This window comes from Thalassophryne amazonica, chromosome 5 (genome assembly GCF_902500255.1).
Source record: "Thalassophryne amazonica chromosome 5, fThaAma1.1, whole genome shotgun sequence".
In the NCBI taxonomy this organism is placed as follows: domain Eukaryota; kingdom Metazoa; phylum Chordata; class Actinopteri; order Batrachoidiformes; family Batrachoididae; genus Thalassophryne; species Thalassophryne amazonica.
The window spans coordinates 100,948,985-100,973,844 of NC_047107.1; the positions used below are offsets into that span (position 1 = coordinate 100,948,985).

At 41.8% G+C, this 24,860-nt stretch overlaps 1 protein-coding gene across 1 annotated transcript in view; it reads right to left on the reverse strand.

Moving 5' to 3' along the window:
* Positions 1–19,883, reverse strand: part of naaladl1 (N-acetylated alpha-linked acidic dipeptidase like 1) — a 43,476-nt gene extending 23,593 nt beyond the window's left edge. The window contains exons 1-7 of the mRNA XM_034170973.1: positions 19,621–19,883; positions 19,223–19,395; positions 17,102–17,223; positions 3,996–4,115; positions 2,901–3,090; positions 2,549–2,642; positions 2,357–2,461 (exon numbers count right to left, since the gene is read on the reverse strand). Of these exons, the coding sequence (XP_034026864.1) occupies positions 2,357–2,461; positions 2,549–2,642; positions 2,901–3,090; positions 3,996–4,115; positions 17,102–17,223; positions 19,223–19,395; positions 19,621–19,826 (1,010 nt within the window). The 5' untranslated portion in view covers positions 19,827–19,883. The remainder of the gene's footprint in view (positions 1–2,356; positions 2,462–2,548; positions 2,643–2,900; positions 3,091–3,995; positions 4,116–17,101; positions 17,224–19,222; positions 19,396–19,620) is intronic.
* Between the last annotated feature and the right edge of the window lie 4,977 nt (positions 19,884–24,860).

Here is a 24,860-nt window from a genome sequence, read left to right on the forward strand (position 1 = left end):
GATTCTCTTTGGGAGTGACAAGAATGGACAAGATTAGGAATGAACATATCAGAGGGACAGCTCAGGTGGGACGGTTTGGAGACAAAGTCAGAGAGGCGAGATTGAGATGGTTTGGACATGTGCAGAGGAGGGACCCCGTGTATATAGGAAGAAGGATGCTGAGGATGGAGCCACCAGGCAGGAGGAGAAGAGGGAGACCAAAGAGGAGGTTCATGGATGTGCTGAGAGAGGACATGCAGGTGGTTGGTGTGACAGAGGAAGATACAGAGGACAGGGTGAGATGGAAACGATTGATCTGCTGTGGCGACCACTAACGGGAACAGCCGAAAGACAAAGAAGAAGACTGCCTGAACATGTAAATTTCCACAGTCATTGATGATATGGGGCTGCATGTCAGGTAAAGGCACTGGGGAGATGGCTGTCATTACATCATCAATAAATGCACAAGTTTACATTGATATTTTGGACACTTTTCTTATCCCATCAATTGAAAGGATGTTTGGGGATGATGAAATCATTTTTCAAGATGATAATGCATCTTGCCATAGAGCAAAAACTGTGAAAACATTCCTTGCAAAAAGACACATAGGGTCAATGTCATGGCCTGCAAATAGTCCGGATCTTAATCCAATTGAAAATCTTTGGTGGAAGTTGAAGAAAATGGTCCATGACAAGGCTCCAACCTGCAAAGCTGATCTGGCAACAGCAATCAGAGAAAGTTGGAGCCAGATTGATGAAGAGTACTGTTTGTCACTCATTAAGTCCATGCCTCAGAGACTGCAAGCTGTTATAAAAGCCAGAGGTGGTGCAACAAAATACAGTGATGTGTTGGAGCGTTCTTTTGTTTTTCATGATTCCATAATTTATTCCTCAGAATTGAGTGATTCCATATTTTTTTCCCTCTGCTTGGTCTAAAAAAGTAACCGTTACTGACTGCCACAATTTTTCTTCCTGATTTCTTATAGTGTTTCTTAAAACCAGAAAGTTGCCATTTGAAATGACTTTAGTTTTGTGTCATGACTGTGATCTGCTTTTTTTTTTTCTACAAAATCAAACAACTGAATGAACATCCTCCGATGCCGGTGATTCCATAATTTTTGCCAGGGGTTGTATATATAACCTTCAAAGTATATCTGTGAAGAAGGGGGCGACTGAACAGCAGAGGTGAAGATCTGGAATCTTTAATTGTTCTTAATTATTATTCACAATCAAATCAGCTATGATTTGATGTCCATCTGCTCAGATAAAAACTTGAGTTAATCCTGTTTTCATTGAAGAATATAAATAAAACCTTAAAATTTTGATCTCTGAGAGGTGCCCTATGACCTGGATCCTGTCTCTTACCGACCATAGCTGCTGCCAGAATGTGTATATACCGTGGCCTCTGTGTATGTGTATGGCTTTGATCACGAAGAAACTAGGGAGAGCTGACATTTGCCGTTTGGTATGCTTATGTGCTTTGGGTCAGGGATGAACACCATGAAAAAGGAAAGTTGATAGGGATAGGGATATTAACTAACAACAGTGACCAATGGATGTTGATAATTAAATTCTGGACTCACATGCCATTCCACCAAGGGGCAGTAAATCGTATATATATTAAAAACCAAGTGGCCTCTGTGTACGTTTACGCGTGCATGTGTGTGTATAACTTTGATCATGGACAAACTGGAGAGAGCTGACATTTGCTGTTTGGTATGTTTATGTATTTTGGTTCAAAGATGAACGACACCAAACCAGAACTTTGATAAGACTAATATTTTTGCAGAAACTATAGATATTGCATAACAATAGTGAACAATTACCACTGGTAATTACATTCGAGACGTGACATTTGCCGTTTGGTATGCTTATGTGTTTTGGGTAAAGGATGAATGCCACCAAAATTTAACATTGACAAGACTAATATCTTTGAAGAAATTATGGATAATATGTACTATCAGTGAACATTGGACATTGATAATTACATTCTGGACTGACATGCCATTCCAAATAATTATATAAACTTATAGAATCATTATTACCACCCTTGAAAAATGTGAGCTGCTTTTTTTATAAACACTACCCAATCTAGAGCTTGTGGATCCCCACGAGCAATGGGCTAGTGGAATTTAAGTTGCTGACATTACACTAACTTAGTGGAAGATAGTGATTACTGCAGATCCACTGCAATTCATTTTCTATAGCTGCTTACTCCAATCAAGGGTCACAGGGGCTGGAGCCTATCTCAGCAGTTTAGGGTGCGAGGCAGGGTACACACTGTGCACAGGACACCAATCTGTCGCATGGCTTCATATAGACAGACAGACACATTCACATTCACTCATGCACAACTAGAAATTTAATACTAAAATACCTGTCACCAAAGTTAGACGTAGGTTTGAACCCTGGACCGCCAACATTGTAGATGCAGTTGAATGATCCTTGCCAGTCATCTGGAGCCTTTTCTCCATCTAGTTCACTATCATGGTCAATCAAAAGACAGAATTATTTTACCACCTGCTGTCTCTTGATGGTATCTGTATCGTAGGTTTGTCTCAATACAGACCAGATTAATATGGAGGCATCCTCAAATCCGATTGGTTGGATTGGAATGGGAGGTATCCCTGTTATATTCTTGAGTGGAATTCTGTAGGTTTCCTCTGCAGAAAAATAAATATCATGCTCAGTGATTTTTATATTCATGAGCATTTTTATGTTTGAAAAGGTCATCCAGTGCATCAGCAGATGCTTTTCCACAATGTAATCAAAGTCAAAACTTCTGTTGCATATTTTCGGTAGTTATTGTTGGGGTTAGTGGTAATCTGTTTGAATGAGAGAGAAGCCAGATGTTTCTGCGAGAACAAATGGAGTATGAGCTGGAGAATTTTTTTCTGGTTCCCAGAGTAGTTAGTGGTTACCTTTGGCAGCCAAATATGGTGTGAGTGCATCTCCGTAGTTGGTTTTAAAGGAGCCTCTCTCCACACCAGAAGGTGGCAAGTACCAGGAGAAAGGGTAGGTTTCATTGCCAGATATGATACCATCGTTGATGTCTAATGGGTCTGTGTAGACAAGGACACCAACGATGCCATAGAGTGCTGCATTAATGGCCTGAATAAGACAAACACAGTATTGTGAGGAAACAGTATGACCTATTTGTTTCATAGTGTAAAATGTTTCACTTTTTGCTAAGTTTGGGCATTTAGTTTTTTGAAATGACTTAAACCAGTCATGTTAAAGAAAGAGTTCACAATTGGCAGGTGATATAAAAAGATAATAGTTGGTTATTACATCTGTGACATTCAATTAAACTTTGCAAAACACTTGTTTTTACTTAACAGTCTGCCCTTCCACCAAAGCCTTTTCAGTCCATTAATACCAGTCATCAGAATACCAGTTTTTATTAACTTTGTTGGAGAGGTGGGACATAGTCAGAGAAAGAATAAAGGATAGTTGCACAATCACTTCCGCACTCTTCCTTCTACATGCATGAGAATTTTTCAGGATTTTTCCTGAATTCTGAGGGTTTTTTTTTTTTTTTTTTTTTTTTTTTTTTTGGATGATCTGGACAAGGTATTCCTGACTTTTTTGTTTTCTCTGCTCATCAACAACTATTCCAAATGCATGAAAATATTTAAACTGCTATGTGCTACATTCAGCTGAACGGTCAGTTTGCCACAACAGCAGGGGTTGTTGTTTGACTTTCGGCTGCCCCAGTTTGTTCAGGGTCACCACAGGAGATCCAGTACAGACCTACACGAGGATTTGGCATTATGTTTTATGTCAGATGTCCTGCCTAAAGAAACTCTAGCTTTACCTGGAGTAAGGGTTGCAGCCCCAAGTATTCCTAAGAGATCTCCCATCCAAGGACTAACCAGAATGGTATCAGGCTTATTACATAGAGCAAACTGGCTGTGTCTTAACAGCAGGGGTACATGCTTGAAATGTCTTTCTCTAATTATTAACCAACCTAATATGATAATATACTAAAATAGACAACACGATGTGTAACTCACTTTATCAGCTCTTCCTGTGCCACCATATCTGGTGATGGCAATGGTTCCTTGGAGGTCCATCCTCAGACTGAGATACTGATAGTCATTTGGTTTGCCCTGGTTGGCGTAGACCAGTTTCCCCTGAGAAAATTGGAAAGTTAGACTTTGCTGACAGCTTCAAACCTAAAGATTCACTCAACTGTGCTGTCAACATTCCGGGATATGCAACCATTTCATCACATTGTTTAAAATGGAAGTAATATTCACCAAAACCACTCATAAGACCTCATGTCAGGTCTTATGAGGTCTCAGGTTTGTGTCACTCATCCCCACATCAAGCACACTACAGAACTGCCTTGGTTCCTGCATGGCAACCATCCAGGGACAAAACCAGTCCTTCCCCACCTATTGAAAGTAAGCATCGATCTGCTGAGGTCAGGTGAAATGTGGACATCCCCTTGGCCTTCTTGAGCACCTGGGGTCCTCAACAATGGGGCACTTACTGAGTTATCCTCAAAGAAACACACCACAGAGCCAGAACTTATACTCCACTTGGAGGTCTCACAGTTATTAATGTTGTTCCAGTGGTTCCCAAGGATACTCTGAAAAGGCCTACTATCAAAGACTTTTAGTTGTCGTCTTAGGCTAGTGTGTGGCGTCAAAGTCTGACAGCAACAGAGCATGGTAGGAAGCACCAGGACCCCAAACACTTGGACCTTGCTTCTCTTACAAAACTATAAGCATCGTAAAACACCTCTGTGGAGGAACCTCTTCACTCCACAAACTCATTCCAGGTATATCTTGATGTCATAAGCTGAGGATCAAAGGGATACGAATGTCACTGCTGAGATAAGACACTTCTGATGGCCGAGTCCAGGAAGTTTCTGATAGCTTGGATCAAGTCTTGATCAAGGATGATCACAAACCCAGATTCTTCACTCAGCATCTCAAGCGTTGCAATCAGGGCATCTATTAAATCTGCAAAGATCGTAGCATCTTCTGCAAAATCAAGGCCATTAAACCTTTCCTTGCAAACAAAGGCACCAAAGCCGCTGGTTTCCACAACCCTCCCCAACACCCAGTCCATGCAATTGTTGAACAGCGTAGGAACTGGAACACATCCCTGACAAATGCCCATATTGCCTGGAAAGAAATGAAAGATTCTGTCCCTGTTCTGCACAGCACTTAAGCTAAATATGATGTCCAGCAACTTCTTAGGCATCTTACAAATTTTCAGATCATTCTTATTTAGCTGTTTGGTCAACTGGGAAAACCCCATGTTAATGCCTTTTGCACAGTACTGTATACAGCATGTTAGTCACACAACTACGATGACAAAAACTGATATATAGATTACAACTTATGATGCACTGGCAGAACATTAGGCAGTTCAAACACCTGTTATTCCTTATGTCCTTATCTTTATAGTCTCTGCCTGCTGATAGCAGCCTGATTATTTCAGGCTTAGCTGGCAGAGTTTTATTGCTTGATTAATTCACCATAACATTAACACACCATAATTCATCATGTTATCTCTGCTGCTTGTAGGTTTTAGCTTTGAAGGTCCCAGTCCAGTTAAGATATAAAAAGGCTTTATCAACAGTCTGATCTGGATTCCACTGGAAACACAAGTTCGCAGTTTCATAACAGTTTCTGAGACTGGAAACAAGAGCTTCATTTTCAAGATGATCCTGAGCAGAATGTGGATGCCCTAGTGATTTTTGACATATTTCTCCATCTCTGACCTGTAATCAACACACACACACACACACACACACACACACACACACACACACACACACACACACACACACACACACACACACACACACACACACACACACACACACACACACAGTAGTGTTCAGAATAATAGTAGAGCTATGTGACTAAAAAGATTAAACCAGGTTTTGAGTATATTTCTTATTGTTACATGGGAAACAAGGTACCAGTAGATTCAGTAGATTCCCACAAATCCAACAAGACCAAGCATTCATGATATGCACACTCTTAAGATATGAAATTGGGCTATTAGTAAAACAAAGTAGAAAAGGGGGTGTTCACAATAATAGTAGTGTGGCATTCAGTTAGTGAGTTCGTCAATTTTGTGGAACAAACAGGTGTGAATCAGGTGTCCCCTATTTAAGGATGAAGCCAGTACCTGTTGAACATGCTTTTCTCTTTGAAAGCCTGAGGAAAATGGGACGTTCAAGACACTGTTCAGAAGAACAGCGTAGTTTGATTAAAAAGTTGATTGGAGAGGGGAAAACTTGTACACAGGTGCAAAAAATTATAGGCTGTTCATCTACAATGATCTCCTATGCTTTAAAATGGACAAAACAAAAAACAAAAAAAAACAGAGACGCGTGGAAGAAACCATTGATCAGCTCCAGGATGATCAAAGACAGTCTGGAGTTACCTGTAAGTGCTGTGACAGTTAGAAGATGCCTGTGTGAAGCTAATTTATTTGCAAGAATCCCCCACAAAGTCCCTCTGTTAAATAAAAGACGTGCAGAAGAGGTTACATTTTGCCAAAGAACACATCAACTGGCCTAAAGAGAAATGGAGGAATATTTTGTGGACTGATGACAGTAAAATTGTTCTTGTTGGGTCCAAGGGCCGCAGACAGTTTGTGAGACGACCCCCAAACTCTGACTTCAAGCCACAGTTCACAGTGAAGACAGTGAAGCATGGTGGTGCAAGCATCATGATATGGGCATGTTTCTCCTACTATGGTGTTGGGCCTATATATCGCATGCCAGGTATCATGGATCAGTTTGGATATGTCAAAATACTTGAAGAGGTCATGTTACCTTATGCTGAAGAGGACATGCCCTTGAAATGGGTATTTCAACAAGACAATGACCCCAAGCACATTAGTAACCGAGCTATATCTTGGTTCCAAACCAACTAAATTAATGCTTCGCAGATGAAGACATCATGAAAAACTGTGGTTATACAACTAAATACTAGTTTAGTGATTCACAGGATTGCTAAAAAAGCAGTTTGAACATAATAGTTTTGAGTTTGTAGCATCAACAGCAGATCCTACTATTATTGTGAACACCCCCTTTTCTACTTTTTTTTACTAATAGCCCAGTTTCATAGCCTTAAGAGTGTGCATATCATGAATGCTTGGTTTTGTTGGATTTGTGAGAATCTACTGAATCTACTGGTACTTTGTTTCCCATGTAACAATAAGAAATATACTCAAAACCTGGATTAATCTTTTTAGTCACATAGCACTACTATTATTCTGAACACTACTGTATATACACACACACACACACACATACACACATACACACATACCACTTTACAGCAACCAAAAGGTGACCAAAGTGCTTTACAGTCATGGAAATAAGAGCAAACATACAATAAAATAAAATCATACAATAAAATAAAGAAAAACAAGGCACATAACCGTGCTTGTGCGGTCACTGCCGCACAAGCATGACCACCCCAAAGTTCGTATTTAAATAAAGTTTGCCAGATGACCGTGACTATTGTAGTGGCAGAGAGATAAACTCTTAAACAGGTAAGATGAGACAAGACCATTAATACTTTTAAAAACAAACTTTAAAATCTTAAAATCAATTCTAAAATTAACTGAATGTCTGTGGAGTGAGAGATACAGGGGTAATAGGCTCACATCTGGAAGTGTTCATTAAAAGACGAGCAGCAGCATTTTGTAAAAGGTGGAGGCATGCAAGTTCTGGAAGTGAAAAAAGCATGAATGGCCATCTCAAGATTGTGACTTTTGAGGTAAGGCCTTACTTTAGCCAGAAGACAGAGCTGGAAAAACATGTGTTTTAGCAAGAGTTTATCAATCTTATCAAATTCATAACAGCTGGTTTTAAATAATTAGCCAGAACACCAAAGTTTAAGGCTACATGGATGTAACAATACAATGCATGGATGTAACAATACAATTGTTTCAGTTTTACTGTCATTCTGATGAAGGGTATTTTGTGACAGCCACAGCTTTATATCACTGATGCAATATACACCCTCTGCCATTAGTCTTCATGGGCTGATAGATTTGCAGATCATCTGCATAACGGTGAAGGAACAGACTGTGCTTGGCTATAACTGACCATAATGGAAGCATGTACAATGAAAAGAAAACAGGGCCAAGAATAGAACCCTGTAGCACTCCACAAGATACAGTGAGGAAAATAAGTATTTGAACACCCTGCGATTTTGCAAGTTCTCCCACTTAGAAATCATGGAGGGGTCTGAAATTTTCATCTTAGGTGCATGTCCACTGTGAGAGACATAATCTAAAAAAAAAAAAAGAAAAAATCCAGAAATCACAATGTATGATTTTTTAATAATTTATTTGTATGTTACTGCTGCAAATAAGTATTTCAACACCTGTGAAAATCAATGTTAATATTTGGTACAGTAGCCTTTGTTTGCAATTACAGAGGTCAAATGTTTCCTGTAGTTTTTCATCAGGTTTGCACACACTGCAGCAGGGATTTTGGTCCACTCCTCCATACAGATCTTCTCTAGATCTTTCAGGTTTGGAGTTTCAGCTCCCTCCAAAGATTTTCTATTGAGTTCAGGTCTGGAGACTGGCCAGGCCACTCCAGGACCTTGAAATGCTTCTTATGGAGCCCCTCCTTAGTTGACCTGGTTGTGTGTTTGGGGTCATTGTCATGCTGGAAGACCCAGCCATGACCCATCTTCAGTGCTCTTACTGAGGGAAGGAGGTTGTTTACCAAAATCTCGCAATACATGACCCCATCCATCCTTCCTTCAATACGGTGCAGTTGTCCTGTCCCCTTTGCAGAAGAGCACCCCCAGAGTATGATGTTTCCACCCCCATGTGTCACGGTTGGGATGGTTTTCTTGGGGTTGTTCTTATCCTCTAAACATAGTAACTGGAGTTGATGTTATGTGTCGACGCGGGTTGAGGAGCGGACCTGCGTCTGACGGAACCCAGCGCTAAAATAACCAGAAAGCGGTTCCAATAACAAAAACAATTTATTGTGTCACCCTCTGGTGCTAAACAAAGTGTAGAAACTAAAACAGCGTCATTCTGGTGGAGTGAAGGCTGGCACGCTCTCCAGCGCCCAAAAGGATCGAAGCCCGGCGCTTCTGGACTCACTGTTACCGCCAAACACCCCCCAGGTGGACACGACAAACCGACTCTCTGCGAAAGATATAAGAGGTGAGGTAAGTCAGCAGTTACAACCAATATCCTTCAAAAGACACACACCATCAGCAACACATTCAGGTCTGTATTTTAAGCTTTATGCAAATGAGCAGCTTCTCACAACAGGTGGAGGATCACCTGTCCGCACGCCACAGCAGTGAGAAGCGAGCTGCACAATTCTCATCACAATTCAAATCTACTGCGTAACAAAATACCAAGTTACTATCAACAAGTAGTCAAACAATTAATCACCTCTGATGTGTGCTGACAGCATGTGTCCCTCACCCTTCCTGCCTCACAGGCACGATGTGTCAAACCCAGGCGCGGTCCTCAGCGTCTCACAAACGAACATCACAAGGTCGAGTTCCCGGCAATTCTGCTTGAATCACACATGGCTTAAATGCAGAACGCCATCTAATTATCTGCTTCAGCTGAAAGTCTTTAAGGTTGCATGTGAGCACCATCCACAGGTGCTGCACATAATGTTGATGAGGGTGAAGGACTCTTCAGCCAGCACCTTCTCCACAGACAAATCAGTTTTCATGCCACCTGGAGAGCAAAGAAAAGAACACCAATATATCCAGCCACACCCCCCAACACACAACAGTACCCCCCTTTAACGGGAAGCCTCCCGGCAACCGAACAGACCAGGTCCGAGAACAGCACCTCCCTTCGGGGTCCTCGTCAGGAAGCAGACAGCAGGACAGGGCACTGCAGCTGGAAGGTCGGCTAGCATCAACAAAAACCCCAAAACAGTCCCTAGTATAATCCAACACACAAGAAAAAACATAAAACCCACCCAAAACCTCCCCAGGGGACCGTCCCATCCAACCCCGGGAAGAAAAGAAAAACTCCCAAACGCAAAAACCCAACACAGCCCCACAAACACAATACAAACATAAATGCATAAAAGAAAAATAACAAACAACCCCCCCAGAACGGCCTGCAGAGCCAACCCCCCCCCCCCCCCCCCCCCCCCCAGAAGGCCTTTACCGCCTGTTCCAGGAGGAATAGCCAGAACCGGAATCCCACAAAGGTCCCCAGGTATACATGGAGCAAACGGCGCCCCCCAGAGGACCGTACCATCAAACCCCAGGAGGCACCCTCCCCACAACCCCGGAACCCCAGACCCGGCCACACCTGGCCAGTCGGCCCCACAAGCCAATTCCCCCCCAGAGGACCGTCCCATCAACCCTGGAGGTGGAACCCGGAAGGAAACAAAACAAAATCAAAGTCCAACCCCCGGAGAACTACCTAAAACAACCCCGGGGGCAAATAAAACAACCGGAAACCCTGTTACCTTCCCCGGCACCCCGAAAGACCCCAGGTCCCTCCCAGAGCCCCTCGGCGGCTCAATTTTGGCGAACGGCTCAAAACATAAAGCCGGGGAAGGGAACAGGAAAAACTAACCCAGCCCCAACCCCAAGGCGCAGCGGAAAACCGGAAATACATCCGGTGCCCCAACTCGACCATACCCCAGCCTCTCGGGAGGGGTGGAACTACCGAAATGGCGAACGGCAACAGATCGGCCCACCCCTCCGACTGAGGTATGTTCCCGCTGCACCACACCCCGGCAACACCAATGACGAACGGTACAAAGGCTCACCGAGGCTGGAGTGGAACCGGGCCCTAACCAAACCAAGAAAAACGCCCCTAACAACCCCCCCCCTAGGTGCAGAGGTCTTCTGAGAACGCTCAGCGTGACCAACCTGCACCACCCCACAACCCACAAGATGAACGGTCTTGGGGCAAGTGAGGTTGGGGTTAGGGATGTAGGGAAATAAAAAACAACAAAATAAAACGACCCCAAAACCCAAACAGAAAATACCTAAAAACACATAAAAAATAACGATCAAGTGAGCCCAGACGGGCTTCTAACCGCCTAACGTTCACTCCACCAGACACGCCTCTGACTCCCCAAACAAATTATAACCCCTATTCAAAGAAAACAAAACATTAACCCATACAAGTTTTTTTTTTGTTGTTTTTTTTTTGTGTATGTGTTATTTTGCCTGTCCCAGAACACCTGGAGATACGTCACCATTATTTTTCTTGACGCTTATATGTCGGGGCAATACAGTGGTCTCTGCTTGTCCGAGCTGCATGGGCTCGTCAGCAAGAGGAGCCAGAGGTCCCGTCGGAGGAGCCTCAGTGGGGCGAAGAAGAGGCGGCCCAGATCTGTGTCGGGGAAAGCCCCGAGATGAAAAAACCCGCTCTGATGGCCGCCCTCTCTCGCGTCCACGCTCCTTCATCCGATCATCTAGACGAATCACCAACGATATTAGCTCATCTAAATCGTTTGGCTCGTCACAGACTACCAGCTCGTCTTTTAATGACTCATTTAACCCATCTACAAACACTCCTCGTAAAGCTGCGGCGTTCCAACCTGACTGAGCAGAAAAAATCCGGAAGTCCACGGAATACTCCGCCGCACTCCGCCTCCCCTGCCTGAGATTCAGCAACCATTGGGCAACGGTATACGTTTTCACCGGATGGTCAAAAACCAGTCGGAACTCCCGGGAGAAATCCTTAAAGGATCCTAACAATGGCAAGTTGTTACTCCACAACGCTGTGACCCAAGCTAAGGCGTCACCTCGGAGCAAATTTGTCACATATGAAACACGGCTCCCATCAGAAGAGAAGGAAGCCGGTCGCTGAGCAAAAACCAGAGAACACTGCATCAAAAACGAAGCACAGGCTTCAAAGTCTCCCGAATAACGCTCCAGATGACAAATACTCGGTTCGGACGCCGAATCTCTGGGTGACGGAGTTATCTGCACCGGTATCGATGGTGCCGCAGCTGGAGCAGCAGGAAGCGGAACAGCTTGCGCTGCAAGCTCCGTAACATGGGCGTCTGTTTGTTTAATTTGGTTTGCGAGAAGCTGTAATTGCTCCCATATTTTCTCCAAGTGTTCTAGAACTTTTTCGGCAAAAGGAACCACCTCTGCCGCTGGGTCCATTATGGAATGGCCTGGAACTACTGTTATGTGTCGACGCGGGTTGAGGAGCGGACCTGCGTCTGACGGAACCCAGCGCTAAAATAACCAGAAAGCGGTTCCAATAACAAAAACAATTTATTGTGTCACCCTCTGGTGCTAAACAAAGTGTAGAAACTAAAACAGCGTCATTCTGGTGGAGTGAAGGCTGGCACGCTCTCCAGCGCCCAAAAGGATCGAAGCCCGGCGCTTCTGGACTCACTGTTACCGCCAAACACCCCCCAGGTGGACACGACAAACCGACTCTCTGCGAAGGATAGAAGAGGTGAGGTAAGTCAGCAGTTACAACCAATATCCTTCAAAAGACACACACCATCAGCAACACATTCAGGTCTGTATTTTAAGCTTTATGCAAATGAGCAGCTTCTCACAACAGGTGGAGGATCACCTGTCCGCACGCCACAGCAGTGAGAAGCGAGCTGCACAATTCTCATCACAATTCAAATCTACTGCGTAACAAAATACCAAGTTACTATCAACAAGTAGTCAAACAATTAATCACCTCTGTGTGCTGACAGCATGTGTCCCTCACCCTTCCTGCCTCACAGGCACAATGTGTCAAACCCAGGCGCGGTCCTCAGCATCTCACAAATGAACATCACAAGGTCGAGTTCCTGGCAATTCTGCTTGAATCACACATGGCTTAAATGCAGAACGCCATCTAATTATCTGCTTCAGCTGAAAGTCTTTAAGGTTGCATGTGAGCACCATCCACAGGTGCTGCACATAATGTTGATGAGGGTGAAGGACTCTTCAGCCAGCACCTTCTCCACAGACAAATCAGTTTTCATGCCACCTGGAGAGCAAAGAAAAGAAAAGAACACCAAAATATCCAGCCACACCCCCCCAACACACAACAGTTGATTCCAAAAAGCTCTATTCTGGTCTCATCTGACCACATGACCTTCTCCCATGCCTCCTCTGGATCATCCAGATGGTCACTGGTGAACAAACAGGCCTGGACATGTGCTGGCTTGAGCAGGGGGACCTTGCTGCCCTGTAGGATTTTAAACCATGACAGCATCATGTGTTACTAATGTAATCTTTGTGACTGTGGTCCCAGCTCTCTTCAGGTCATTGACCAGGTCCTCCTGTGTAGTTCTGAGCTTTCTCAGAATCATCCTTACCCCACAAAGTGAGATCTTGCATGGAATCCCAGACCGAGGGAGATTGACAGTCATCTTGTGTTTCTTCCAATTTCTAATAAATAATCATAACAGTTGTTGTCTTCTACCAAGCTGCTTGCCTGTTGTCCTGTAGTCCATCCCAGCCTTGTGCAGGTCTACAGTTTTGTCCCTGGTGTCCTTAGACAGCTCTTTGGTCTTGGCTATGGTGGACAGGTTGGAGTGTGATTGATTGAGTGTGTGAACAGGTGTGTTTTATAGAGGTAACAAGTTCAAACAGGTGCAGTTAATACAGGTAAAGAGTGCAGAATAAGAGGGCTTCTTAAAGAAAAATTAACAGGTCTGTGTGAGCCAGAATTCTTGCTGGTTTGTAGGGGATGAAATACTTATTTGCAGCAGTAACATACAAATAAATTATTAAAAAAATCATACATTGTGATTTCCTGATTTTTTCTTTTTTAGATTATGTCTCTCACAGTGGACATGCACCTAAGATGAAAATTTCAGACCCCTCTATGATTTCTAAGTGGGAGAACTTTGCAGGGTGTTCAAATAGTTATTTTCCTCACTGTACATGTATAGTACCAGTCAAAAACCTTCCTATTCAATAGAATGGGACAGTGTGTCCAAACCTTTTACTGGTTTAAGGAACTAGGTTTAAGGATATGATTCCTTCTTTATGTTCTCTAATGCCATATAACAACACAGTGCAGAGTAGCTACCTAAACTCTGTAAGGGAGATAGAGTATCTCGTCAATAGTTTTACATCCTCATTGAAGACAACTTTGGATGCTGTAGCTCCTCTGAAAAAGAGAGCTTTAAATCAGAAGTGCCTGACTCCGTGGTATAACTCACAAACTCGTAGCTTAAAGCAGATAACCCGTAAGTTGGAGAGGAAATGGCGTCTCACTAATTTAGAAGATCTTCACTTAGCCTGGAAAAAGAGTCTGTTGCTCTATAAAAAAGCCCTCCGTAAAGCTAGGACATCTTTCTACTCATCACTAATTGAAGAAAATAAGAACAACCCCAGGTTTCTTTTCAGCACTGTAGCCAGGCTGACAAAGAGTCAGAGCTCTATTGAGCTGAGTATTCCATTAACTTTAACTAGTAATGACTTCATGACTTTCTTTGCTAACAAAATTTTAACTATTAGAGAAAAAATTACTCATAACCATCCCAAAGACGTATCGTTATCTTTGGCTGCTTTCAGTGATGCCGGTATTTGGTTAGACTCTTTCTCTCCGATTGTTCTGTCTGAGTTATTTTCATTAGTTACTTCATCCAAACCATCAACATGTTTATTAGACCCCATTCCTACCAGGCTGCTCAAGGAAGCCCTACCATTATTTAATGCTTCGATCTTAAATATGATCAATCTATCTTTGTTAGTTGGCTATGTACCACAGGCTTTTAAGGTGGCAGTAATTAAACCATTACTTAAAAAGCCATCACTTGACCCAGCTATCTTAGCTAATTATAGGCCAATCTCCAACCTTCCTTTTCTCTCAAAAATTCTTGAAAGGGTAGTTGTAAAACAGCTAACTGATCATCTGCAGAGGAATGGTCTATTTGAAGAGTTTCAGTCAGGTTTTAGAATTCATCATAGTACAGAAACAGCATTAGTGAAGGTTACAAATGATCTTCTTATGGCCTCGGACAGTGGACTCATCTCTCAGTGCTGCTTTTGATACTGTTGACCATAAAATTTTATTACAGAGATTAGAGCATGCCATAGGTATTAAAGGCACTGCGCTGCGGTGGTTTGAATCATATTTGTCTAATAGATTACAATTTGTTCATGTAAATGGGGAATCTTCTTCACAGACTAAAGTTAATTATGGAGTTCCACAAGGTTCTGTGCTAGGACCAATTTTATTCACTTTATATATGCTTCCCTTAGGCAGTATTATTAGACGGTATTGCTTAAATTTTCATTGTTACGCAGATGATACCCAGCTTTATCTATCCATGAAGCCAGAGGACACACACCAATTAGCTAAACTGCAGGATTGTCTTACAGACATAAAGACATGGATGACCTCTAATTTCCTGCCTTTAAAGTCAGATAAAACTGAAGTTATTGTACTTGGCCCCACAAATCTTAGAAACATGGTGTCTAACCAGATCCTTACTCTGGATGGCATTACCCTGACCTCTAGTAATACTGTGAGAAATCTTGGAGTCATTTTTGATCAGGATATGTCATTCAAAGCGCATATTAAACAAATATGTAGGACTGCTTTTTTGCATTTACGCAATATCTCTAAAATCAGAAAGGTCTTGTCTCAGAGTGATGCTGAAAAACTAATTCATGCATTTATTTCCTCTAGGCTGGACTATTGTAATTCATTATTATCAGGTTGTCCTAAAAGTTCCCTAAAAAGCCTTCAGTTAATTCAAAATGCTGCAGCTAGAGTACTGACGGGGACTAGAAGGAGAGAGCATATCTCACCCATATTGGCCTCTCTTCATTGGCTTCCTGTTAATTCTAGAATAGAATTTAAAATTCTTCTTCTTACTTATAAGGTTTTGAATAATCAGGTCCCATCTTATCTTAGGGACCTCGTAGTACCATATCACCCCAATAGAGCGCTTCGCTCTCAGACTGCAGGCTTACTTGTAGTTCCTAGGGTTTGTAAGAGTAGAATGGGAGGCAGAGCCTTCAGCTTTCAGGCTCCTCTCCTGTGGAACCAGCTCCCAATTCAGATCAGGGAGACAGACACCCTCTCTACTTTTAAGATTAGGCTTAAAACTTTCCTTTTTGCTAAAGCTTATAGTTAGGGCTGGATCAGGTGACCCTGAACCATCCCTTAGTTATGCTGCTATAGACGTAGACTGCTGGGGGGTTCCCATGATGCACTGTTTCTTTCTCTTTTTGCTCTGTATGCACCACTCTGCATTTAATCATTAGTGATCGATCTCTGCTCCCCTCCACAGCATGTCTTTTTCCTGGTTCTCTCCCTCAGCCCCAACCAGTCCCAGCAGAAGACTGCCCCTCCCTGAGCCTGGTTCTGCTGGAGGTTTCTTCCTGTTAAAAGGGAGTTTTTCCTTCCCACTGTAGCCAAGTGCTTGCTCACAGGGGGTCGTTTTGACCGTTGGGGTTTTACATAATTATTGTATGGCCTTGCCTTACAATATAAAGCGCCTTGGGGCAACTGTTTGTTGTGATTTGGCGCTATATAAAAAAAATTGATTGATTGATTGATTGATTGATTCTGTTTATATTTCACCAGTAGATCAAGCAGTGGTGACCACCAGACCTACGCTTTGGAGAAGAAAGAAACTAAAACAAGCTCATTCAAGCTACATGCAATTTCAACAACACTTTCTCCTAATTTCCATCATGCATCCAGCGTACAAGAACTGTCCGCCCGGTGGCAGACCGATCAATGGTGTATTACTTAAGCAAAAAAAAAAAAAAAAAAAGATGATCTTTGGCTTTTTTTCACAAGGAGGATCCTCCATGTCCCTAACAGTGTCCTCACATCCAAACTGCAGCCCCATGTGTCCATGTGGAAGAAAAACAGCTAAATATGTACATAACATGATCCACATTTTTACCGGGGGATATAGCGATCAGCATGTCCGTCCGTCTGTCCGTCCATCCATTTTCGCCCGTCCATCCATTTTCGCTTGTTAGTGTAATATCTCAAGAACCTGTTGACTAATTTCATTCTTATTTACCAAAAGGGTATAGTTGGGTGACCCCCCCGTCACTTTGTATTACTGATATGTGGAGCCTGGAGGGACATGTCCTGGTGACTCTTGTTTATATAAGCGGCACAGGCTTGAGGTTGTGCTGTGATCAGAATGTGACACATGCTCAGAGGTGTTATTTCTTACCTTTGCGTGTCCTGCAGGAGAGTATGCAGCGTATGGTTGAACAACCTCAGTATCATTTTGGGCTGGGGTTAACGGCGCCTCTTTTTCTCTGGCAGTGTATAGCACAGAGCTTGATGAATTCACTGAAATAAACAATTCACAGTGACTCTGAATATCTGAAACTCAGAGGGAACATACGATAAACACAAGTGACGGAAGACTAGGTTGATTTTCTTTTTGCTTTTGTTTAAAAAAACTCTAAGAGATCTGATCAAATTTGGATAAAATTTCATGAAATGGTTGCGGGTCAGCCAAGCACAAAGTGATTTGATGTTAATAAAATCGGTTAAGAGTCAAAGTCACAAACCAAGGACAACATTTGATCCAATGCATGTTAAAGATGACAAACTGTGGAGAGCTGACATTTGCCATTTGGTATACTTATGTATTTTAGGTCAAGGATGAATGCTGCAAAAACAGAAAGGTGGTAGGACTAATATTTTTTTTGAGAAATTAAAGATATTAGCTATCAACAGTGAACAATGGACATTGTGTGACGTGTACCATAGGAGTTCACAGTTTTGGAGTTTTAAATGTTATTGTAGTAGTTCATGTTAGTTTAACAGTGTTGTTTGTGTTATTGATTTATTCTGTTTTTGTAGTTTAGTTGGTTTAGTCAGTTTAATTAAATGTCATGTTGCTGTTACCATGGGTGACAAGTGTACCGCTTTTGTGTGTAAAATTATAAGCACCTGCTTACGGCAGAATGCAGAAAAGACAAAAAGCTCTGCATGCGTGCGCGTGTGCATGCATGTATGTATATAACGTTGATCACAGACAAACTGGGGAGACCTGACATTTGCAGTTTGGTATGCCTATGTATTTTGGGTCAAGGATGAACTTCGCCAAAACAGAACATTGATAGGACTAATGTTTTTGGAGAAACTACACATATTAGCTAACAACACTGAACAATGGATGCTGATAATTACGTTCTGGACTCACACACCATTTCGGCAGGAGGCAGAAAATCATCTATATATTAAAAGCATGCATGTGTGATTTTATTTAGTAAGGTCAGTGTAAGTACATAATATAATTGTAAATATATTAAAATTACATGGATGACACAATAAAGTGAAAACACGTATTTCCATTGTGGTCTATTTAAAAAAAAATCAAATGACAAAATAGAAGTAATAATAAAATAAAATAATAGGGTGATTCTTAAACTACGGGCACTTATTATGTCCTTTGATCATATTGTATGAAAAACAGAAAAAAGGGGAAATTTCACACTTTTATAGTTATCTTTACAATGAAAGTGTGTTAAGAAATTTGTTCTAGTAGTCTATGATGACTTTTTCACCTTTTTTCAGCATCATTATATGCAAATATTGGCGTTTTGTGCTTGTTCCACACCCAGACTTTTGATCTTCAATGATAAAAATGAATGGTAAAGAAACGTTTTTTCTAATGTTTTAAAATATCTCTGAATAAAATATCAGTAAAATAATCAAAACATAATTGGGGTATTCAATGTCATACAACTGTTGTGATTTTTTTTTAAACAAAATGTAGTTGTCCCACACTATTGCTGTAATTTCCACCACAACGCTGTAATGTCCCTAAACAGTTTGTATGAAAGATTGTTTGGGTAGTTTCTATGGAGATAAACAGTGACATCAGAGCACATGTATATAGCGCCAAATCACAACAAACAGTTGCCCCAAGGCGCTTTATAGTGTAAGGCAATGGTGTGGTGGAAATTACATTTACAAGGCCAATAGTGCCCGTAGTTAAAGAATCACCCAATAATGATAATAAGATCCTAAATGATTTATAAATACATTAAGACAGTAATTTAACATTTAAAAATTGTAATTATTAGAAAATAAAAGGGTGGAGTTCTTCCTCTAAAAACTTTTGAGGTCTAAGGTTCTAAAAAGATTTTGGACTCACACACCATTCCAACTCGTAAAAATTTCACATAAGTTTTTACCATCCTTGAAAAATGTCAGCTACCTATTTTATAAACACTACCCAATCTAAAACCTGTGTATCCCCAAGGGTAACATGCCAGTGTGTGTGTATATATATATATATATATATATATATTACTTTGAGCACATGTTGACTCACCCACAGTGACCATGTTGGGTTTCTCTGGGTTGGGGAAGGACAGGTGGACCATGTACTCCTCTCTCCAGGCCTGATCCAGCCCAGTGTTGGGGTCCTGCCAATTCTTGAGCATATACTGCACAGTTTTCTCGTCTCCAGCCGTTGTGGCCATGTGAGGCACTTCGGTCAGTTCCCTGTGGATGAACACCCGCACTAACAACGCCTGTTGGGTAATGCTTGAAATGTAAATGGAATTTGAGGTGATTGTTCAGTGAGCTGTTAAGGATTCATCAGACCTGATTTGGACTTTTATGGTTAATTATCAGGCAAATTCTAGAAGACCCAAAATGTTGCTTTGGCTTCATGAAAATGCAACCAAACCTTTGGGGTTTTAATAAAGGCTCAATCATCTGTCTCACCTGAGGTACTTCTCAATTTGTTTGTTGTTCACCTCAGACAGGAAGGTGTCAATGAAGTTCTCGTCCACATCCTTCACCACATCCTTCACCCAGGACGGCTCCGAGCTGCCACTCTGGATTCCATAGTGGCCGATTAGAATACCTACTGTCAGCACAACTGCGCTGCATGCAACCCCGATCAACACCTTCTTTATCGTTCTCCTCATTGTTCTTTAGGAATCCGTTCACCTGCTCTTTGACCCACGATGTGAAGCCTGACTGCGAGCTTTCTGAGCTTGTCGGAGAAAATATTCTGCTGGATCTGACTGAACTGTCACCACTTGTATAAGTCACCTCCAATCACTGTGTTAATCATTACCTCTAACATTTGCTGACGGGGACTTTATCCCACTGTGAGAGTGTAGGAGACATATGGATCCTTTTTTTTAACCTGATATTCGCTAAACTTTCTATAAATATTTCCATCCTATGGAGTAGGCAACTGTTTCAACAAGAACTGCCACATTTATTTGTGTTGTTTAAAATTGTAAAGCTCTGTGCGTGTGTGTGTGTGTAATAATGAGTCCTGAGCCAATTTGGTGGAGTGGTTGAGCATCAGCCAAGAACAAAGTGTTTCGATTTGAGAAAATTAGTTAAAAGTTAAAGTCACAGAACACACACACAGTACACACAGTATCAGGGATTACGTTAATTCAAATTTTTAAAAAGGGGACACACAATCAAGGCATGACATCTGGTGTAAGTGGTGATGAGGTATAATTTGTAGAACGTTGTGAAAAATCAGGAAATTGTTGAACATGTTCAAAAATACATCATTATACATTATTGCTGTTGAGCTTTTTCTCATGTCTGGCCTAGGCGGTCCATGCCCCGCTACCGTAGAGGAGTGTGCTGAGCATGAAGGTCTGCAGACGCTCATGTAATTAGTGGTCATTTAATAGCAAGAACATGAATTTTGCAAGCGATTTTATTAAATATAACCCCATATTTTAAATTTTGGAATAGGAGGCAAATTAGGAACAAACAAACAAAAAAATCACCAATGGGAGCAGGACGTTGGCTTAGTGGTCATCATATCTGGCCTGTAGACAGGTATGAGGAGACCACTGCAAGTGTGTTTAGTGGGGACAGAGTCTCTGAGCTCTCTTAAAAGTAATTTTTGGCGTTCTTTACGATGTGTTCCAGTTCCTCCTCTGTTCAGTGTTTGCATGGAGTGGAGACCAGCAATTTGGGTGTCTGTCAGTGGAGAAAGGCCACAGCATTTCTTTCACAAAATTCCATTCCTTAGTCCACTCCAGTTGTTCACCCCTCTGAAAATACTTTTTTAATCCACCAGATCCTGATTTCCATCTGAATCTGGACAAAAATACACCCACATACATCCTGGGAGTCAAAGAAGATCCTGATCTTTGGTCTTGATCACCAAACTTGGAAAAAGATTGCTTTCCATCAGTCTTGATCACTGACCTTTGATCATGATTATTTGGCTTTGAGACTATTTGATTCTGAGTGCTCATTGATCTTGATCTTGACCTTTCAACATGTTGAACTTTAATTCTGATTGATTTGATCCTCAAATCAATGTCCGACTGGTGCTGCTTGTGTTGACTTGCTTTCTGAAAATGACGTTAATTTATTTTGGTTTCTTATTTTTTTTATTATTATTATTTTATGGTTTTGCACCTCATGGCCACAATACTTTGGAAGACACTTCTGATCAAAAGCAAATAAACCAAAAAGCTGAACTTTTTGGATAACATTATTATGTTATTGCCACTAGGAGGCAATAACAAGCACAAGGTGAGTATCCTGCCTGTTAATTCTTATCATGTAGGAAGAAAATAGAGAAGGGTTTCATTCCTCTCTGAAGCTGTGGATTTCTGGGTTCTTCATCACTTTCTTTCCTGCTCTGGCTGTCATGTAAACACAGGCCTTTAGGGGGCTGCAGGCTTTATCCAGCTCCCTAACGCTTTGGTTAAGTTTTAGTCACACCCCGAGGAGCCTGGCATGTAAATGAACTTTGAGCCTTTATTCTCCTGAACGTGTGTGTATATATATATATATATATATACGTATATATAGATAGATAGATAGAGGCCTAAAAAGTTGCAAAGGTTACAAAATCATTGGTGACAACATAATGCAATCTGCATCCTCGCCACTAGATGACACTAAATCCTACACAGTGCACCTTTAAAGCTGCTTATTTTGTTTGCTACCTACGTATGTTCAGAAAATGAACATCTTACACACAGAAGAATCCTGAATTGCAAAATACATAAATAAATAAAAATCTATATGTTGACTTCATTTGTGACAGTCTTTTGATTGGGATGTCTGTATTTTTCTGTCCTTGAAAGCATTTTTAAAGCTGTACACTGCACTCACAATCACAAAGGTGCCAGAAGAATAAATGCAATAAATCTACAGAAGAATTTCCCTGGTGCTGTCCAGCTCTTCATCCCCGAGGCTGGTTGTTGGATTAGATTATTTTAGACAGAACATTATTAATCCCTTGGGAAGATTCCCTCAGAGAAATTGAGGTTCCAGCAGCACTGGATAGCAACACACAGTGTAAGAAGCACACAGAGGATCAAATGTAAAAGAAAAAAAAAATCCAAAATAAATGTCAAAAATACTGCTTGCTACTGGCTTAGTGGCTGCTACTACTCCTTCCTCTCCTCTGTCTTCCTGTTATTTCTCCTCCTCCTGAGTGAGGAGTTGTATGGCCTGAGGGACAAAGGAGTGTCTGCCTTTGTGATGTTGGTTGATTCTTGTTCTGGGAGGTGGCTGAACCATTTGGCATCGGTGGGGTGTGACGCCTCTTTCTGCCAGATGTTCTTCCAGTATTGCACAATCTCACTTCTTGTATTACCAATTCCCCCTTTCAGCTAGGTGTACACCCTGGATGGGTCATTGGAGAACAAGCCATTTATTTTCTTGGCCTCTGCTTCTCTGGTGCATTCTTCAGCCAAGTAGCTAAAGCTGTGAGCCTTTGTTTGGCAGTTTCCAGGGCCTCAGTTATGGACATCTTGTACTTCTTATCCATCCAGGACCTGTGTCTCATGATACCCTTCTGTACCTCTGTTAGTTGGTTAACGTCTTTCTGGACTTTCTGGATTTGGGCCTCCAATCTTCTCCGTGGATGGCTCTCCCTTTGGGGGGTATTCCTGATCTTATACCAAAGTGTGTCAAGGATTACTGTGGCAGTGGCATATGGTGATTCTTAGACTACGGGCACTTATGTCCTTTGATCATATTGTATGAAAAACAGAAAAAAGGGGAAATTTCACACTTTTATAGTTATCTTTACAATGAAAGTGTGTTAAGAAATTTGTTCTAGTAGTCTATGATGACTTTTTCACCTTTTTTCAGCATCATTATATGCAAATATTGCCGTTTTGTGCTTGTCCCACACCCAGACTTTTGATCTTCAGTGATAAAAATGAATGGTAAAGAAACATTTTTTCTAATGTTTTAAAATATCTCTGAATAAAATATCAGTAAAATAATCAAAACATAATTGGGGTATTCAATGTCATACAACTGTTGTGATTTGTTTTTAAACAAAATGTAGCTGTCCCACACTATTGCCGTAATTTCCACCACAACACTGTAATGTCCCTAAACAGTTTGTATGAAAGATTGTTTGGGTAGTTTCTATGGAGATAAACAGTGACATCAGAGCACATGTATATAGCGCCAAATCACAACAAACAGTTGCCCCAAGGCGCTTTATAGTGTAAGGCAATGGTGTGGTGGAAATTACATTTACAAGGCCAATAGTGCCCGTAGTTAAAGAATCACCCAGTAGCTTCCTTCTATTGATGTTAGAACACTGAGCTACCAGGTTCTTCTTGGTCAGTGTGGAGATCGGTCTTCTATTCATCCATAGTTCCCACGTGTTGCATGTAACCTCTCATTGGGTCTGCCGTGATAGTAGCATTCCATCAGTTGTATGTTGTCAGTCCTTGTCCATGTGCATCTTGTTCCAGTAGCCCTGGTTCCTCAACTGACATGGACCTTGTTAACCAGGGTGATGTCCGTGCCAGTATAGGTTTATTTATTTGTTTCTTGCTCATGATTTCGAGGTAGGCTAGGGGAGTAGCATGGGGAGTCTCTTCTGGGGACCCTTACTGAATGTGTGTCCTGACTGGGGTTTGAACCATGACCTGTTGCTTAGTTTTTAGCATTATTACCTCACAGCAAGAAGGTCAAGGGATCAATTCCCACCTGTGGCCTTTCTGTGTGGAACATGGATGTTCTCCCTGTGTCTGTGTGGGTTCCTTCCGGGTGCTCCGGCTTCCTCCCACATCTAAAGACATGCAGATTAGGTGAATTGGAAACTTTATATTGTCCGTAGGTGTGGGTGTGGGTGTGAATGTGTTTGTCTGTCTATATGTGGCCCTGCAACAGACTGGCGTCCTGTCCAGGGTGGACCACGCCTCACGCCCTATGACTGCTGGGATCGACTCCAGCCCCCTGTGACCCTTATTTGGAGTAAGCGTTTGAAGATGAGTAAGTGAGTGATGTATGTTCTCGTATGTGTTCTATTTTTATAAGCTGGTGGATATTTGTAGTGCTGATTCTCTTCTCAGCACCACCACACTTAACAGTTGTGCAGTTTGACATTAATATTTGCAGAAGTTTCCAGAATAACCGGAGTCTGTTCTTAGCAACTGGGAAGTTGAATGCTGCAGTCAGAGGACCACAAGAAATTATATCAGTGTTATTCTTTCTTCTTCTGATTTGCAAGAGTCTAATTTAAACCAAACCACAGATCTGCGTTTCCTCTACAGACTACCAGTCTGTTGCTGCCTCTACTGCACCGTCACTGACTATTTTATGAGGCACAATGGGTGGAAGGGTGTGTAATGAAACATCACTGATGGTTGGTCAAAGGCTCTCAGTAAATATTAGCTGAAATACGATGGTTTCATGTTGCATCATGCTTCATTTAAAGCCAGTGTGGTCACTTTCTTCTCATCAATGAAGCAGTTTCACCCACAAACATGCTGTTCTCTGGATATTTTTGTGCACTGTTTGCTGTAATACAGAAATCTGAATTTTATTTAAGAATTCTAAACCTCATCTGCCACCACCATTTCACAAAGTCAGTGAAAGCAGATTTGTTCCTTGGGCTCAGCCGGGAGAGCAGGTCACTTATAAATCACAAGGTTGAAGACTTAATCCCTGACTACTCCCGTGTCTCCTCAAGTATCCTCCAGCAAGACACTGAA